Source organism: Stegastes partitus, unplaced genomic scaffold, assembly GCF_000690725.1.
Source record: "Stegastes partitus isolate 25-593 unplaced genomic scaffold, Stegastes_partitus-1.0.2 Scaffold2242, whole genome shotgun sequence".
Taxonomy (NCBI): domain Eukaryota; kingdom Metazoa; phylum Chordata; class Actinopteri; family Pomacentridae; genus Stegastes; species Stegastes partitus.
In genome coordinates, this window is record NW_007579973.1 from 68,608 (window position 1) to 72,386 (window position 3,779).

General features: G+C 39.3%; 1 protein-coding gene across 1 annotated transcript; it reads left to right on the plus strand.

Moving 5' to 3' along the window:
• On the plus strand, positions 1–3,750 carry ndufb7 (NADH:ubiquinone oxidoreductase subunit B7). The gene is made up of 4 exons (XM_008304505.1): positions 1–90; positions 183–315; positions 2,236–2,404; positions 3,593–3,750. Exons 2-4 carry the CDS (start codon positions 204–206, stop codon positions 3,678–3,680), a joined length of 369 nt encoding a protein of 122 aa, XP_008302727.1. The 5' UTR covers positions 1–90; positions 183–203; the 3' UTR covers positions 3,681–3,750.
• Positions 3,751–3,779: the final 29 nt, after the last annotated feature.

Consider the following 3,779-nt stretch of genomic DNA (forward strand, 5'->3'; position numbering starts at 1 on the left):
TGTCTATGCAGACGGAAGTGTTTCTCGGACGTACCGCTCGGCTGTTTATCTCCGGGGACCACCGGAAGAGAGAGCAGCGGTCTTGTGGAGGTGACCGAATGGCAGATAGAATAATTTTGCAGATATTAGTTTAGCAGGGAATAAAAGCAAAACAGAATATTCATTGTTATTTTAACCCACAGTGTCCAAACCTCGCCTTCGCCATGGGAGCTCACCTGGCCAGACGGTATGTCACCGAGAGGGACACCGAGCCCGACCCAGGCAGGAAATTCGAGTTCGACCCTATGTACGGTTGGGAAAACAGGAAAGAAAGAGGTTGGTCCATATTCACCAGGTTTCTTAAAAATAAGTCCTGCAGTGGTTTTATGCGATTTTATGCTAGTTTAGCTCGTTAGCTGACGTTAGCTTTGTGCTAAAGGGACGCTGTTAGCTTAGAAGCTAACGGCTGTTTGAAGGGTCTGCTGTCAAGTCAAACTGTGCTTGGTGTGTTTTTACCTTAAACTGCAAATTTAAACTGTGGCCTCCTATTAATTCTTACATACAAAGTCGAGGTAATATAACATTGAAGTAGGTCTGGCCCTGGCAGAGTGACACTGGAGAACTGATCAGGACTATGTTCATGTTTTCACAAGCTAATCATAGCCAATCATAATATATCTGATACGAGATTACGGCGCTGTAACTAGCATCTGATATGTTGCTTAACAGATTCCCAGAGAATAGAGATGTCACAGATTTTTATTTTTATGTTTTTGCATGGAAGCAACCTTAGATCAGGTCTAGATCTAAAATCATTATATGTGGAATGGTGACTAGATTTTCCTTAAGAGCCTAAAGAGATTTTAAAACAGTCTTTGATTTGTGAAGCCTTTATTCTACTTGTAATAATGCAAAATAATTAGATTTCACTGCTTCTTTTGTATATAAGCCACATTAGACCAGGTCCAGATCTAAAATAAAGCGTCCACAAACTCTCTTACCGTTGTGGGACAATTTAGTGCAGATTTAACCAGTCTATAAACAATAGATATAGACTGGTTAAATCTGCACTAAATTGTCCCACAACGGTAAGAGAGTTTGTGGACGCTTTATTTTATTTGTGAAAATGCAAAAACAAGGGAGGTTATATATATAGTAGTTTTTGATGTGGACCTTTTTGTCTACATGCAACAGAAGCAGTGAAGCCTCCCAGTTTTGCATTTCCTGAGTAAAATAAAGCTTTTACAAATAGTAGACTGTATTTTAGAGCATCTTTGGCCTCTGTAGGACAATCTAGTCCAGATTTTACCAGCCAATGTACAGTAGTTTTTGATCTAGACTTGGTTTACAGGGGTCTATATGCAAAAAACAAAGTTAAATCCCCCTATTTTGACTTTTTACAAATCACTCTTTTTGTCTGTGTTGTACGATCTAATGCAGACCAGCTGACCAGTCTACCAGTAGTGATTTTAGATCTGGACCTGGTTTAATGTGGTCTACATGAAAAAAAAGCAGTGAAAAAAAATCCCCTTTTTGCATTTTCCCAAATAGAATAAAGGTTTCACAAATTTCAAGTTTCAGACTGCATTAAGAGTTCACCTAAAATGTCTAACACAGTTTTACTTTATTAAAATGTGGGTAGAAAAAAACAGAATCTGTCGCTTAGTGCTGTAAGTTAAATTTCCCTTAACTTCTCCTCTAACTGCTGAATGGAAAGCTGCGCATCCAAATCCAATTTGTGTGTGAAATTAAACCTCCTATTCAAATGTCATGCCTAAGGATTTTATACGTTTAGGCAGAAATTAATTTAAAAATTTTGCCTCACATACAAAAACAACGATTCTGTGGCACGTTTGTATTTTGACAAATACTCCTTATAGATATACTGCCAGGTGGCACCAAAGATGTTTGGTTGGCCAGTAACCTATAATAGTCTCTTATGCTGAATTTTTTAATAGTAAAGATACAGTCCACTTAAATGCAACATCTGTTATTGACTTAATACTCGAAATATGTTTTTTTTAATGAGCTAATTATAATCAAACCAGTGTGCATTGAGCTAGAAAAAATAATTTGTGTAGATTAGTTATAGCACCCAAAAAATGTAATTCTTTGGTTAGTGTGTATTATGATGAATATCCAGAGCTTCTTCTCTGATCAGGACTCAAACAACAAACTTTTATTATTATCATCATCATATATTTTCATCAGGGTACTTAATAAGATGATGGCTGAAAATGTGTATCCATTTTCCAGAGATGATAGCGACCCAGGAGCAGATGAACTTGGCCCAGCTGCCTTTAGAGCAGAGGGACTACTGTGCCCATTACCTCATGAAAGTCATGAAGTGTAAGAGGGACAACTTTCCTAACTTCCTGGCCTGCAAGAAGGAGAGACATGACTGGGACTATTGTGAACACATGGAGTAAGTATTTAGAGTATATAGAGATGATGTTAGGTTGGTATTTATAGTTCTGACCCACTTAAAGGTCCCACAATATGCCCCTTTTGAACAAGTTCATTCAGGTCTCGCGTCTTCCCATATACACAGGCTTTTTCTTTAGCTTTAAATGCACTTGATCTGGCTCTGTTCACACATCCAGATCGCTGCTTTTACTCTGTTCAGTGAGTGGCAGAGCTAACAGAGACGTGAATGAGTAAGATATCGTGTCACTCCTGATTTTCTCTCCAAGTGGTCATTTTACATTTAAACAGCCAAAGTCACAGCACTCGTCTTTAACTTGTGCGTCTGGTGAGTTTGTCAGACAAGGCCGTGGTTATAAAATCAGTATTTTAACGGTGTAGAGCTGTCTGCCGAGTGACTGCTAGTGAGCATGTAGTCTGTTGTACATGTAGTAAACGTGTATGAGATGTTGTGATTCAGAAGGCTGCAACCAAAATGATTTTTTTTCCCGTGTGCAAGTTAAAATTTCAACTGGTCACATTGGTGCCAGTGCATGATGATCATTAAGCTGTATTAGTGTCACTCTACCCAGCAGCTACTGTGTTAACCACAGTGGTGGAAAGTATGACTTCATAACTTCAGCGTACTGCGGTATTTACGCTTAAAAATGTGGTCTTCTCGTTAAGAGTTTTTGCGCTGATAGACGAGACTGTATGTAGAAAAAAGTCCCTCCGTTTCATCTTAGACAAATGTGGAACTAGAACGCCCTATTTTCAATGTAATTTTCGGTCACACACCTGTCTGAGCACACCGCAGCCTGCAGTGTGAGGCATTTAGGGAACATCGGTAAATTGTAATGTCCGACGATAAGAAAATGTTCAGCAAGTCATATGTTTTGCCTGTGACAAGGTCAGAGGTGCAACCAAATGAAAAAGTTAGTCTGGAGCCCTGAATGGCAACAATAAAACGGAGTAACTCACACTTAATCTGTTTCATTGGCTTCAAATCAAGTTTTCACTTTTTGTGCTGTCCCTCAGTACTCCCAACGTTGACCGTGTTTTGACCTGTGGGCATACGTTTAAATGAATTTCCCGAAAGCAGTTTAGGTCAAAGCCTGGCGTTGCAGCATGTTGCAGAACCTCAACCTTAGATTGAACCATAATCTCATGATACGTCGACTTTTAACTACAAACTTGTGTCTGCCTCCAGCTACGTGATGCGCATGAAGGAGTACGAGAGGGAGAGGAGGCTCCAGCTGAGGAAGAAGAGAATCGAAGCTAAGGCTGAGGCTGCATAATCAGTACATTCTTCTTCTTTGTATATACCTGCTATGCTTCACATTAAACAATACTGTTTAAGGTCTACAACTCAGAGTCTGATTCATGTAAAAACTTCA

Excerpts from the sequence above, each read along its gene's own strand:
- ndufb7 (XM_008304505.1), top strand. The coding sequence starts at position 204 with ATGGGAGCTCACCTGGCCAGACGGTATGTCACCGAGAGGGACACCGAG. Across the intron at positions 316-2,235 it reads GGAAAACAGGAAAGAAAGAG|AGATGATAGCGACCCAGGAG; the intron begins GTTGGTCCATAT and ends TCCATTTTCCAG. Across the intron at positions 2,405-3,592 it reads GACTATTGTGAACACATGGA|CTACGTGATGCGCATGAAGG; the intron begins GTAAGTATTTAG and ends GTCTGCCTCCAG.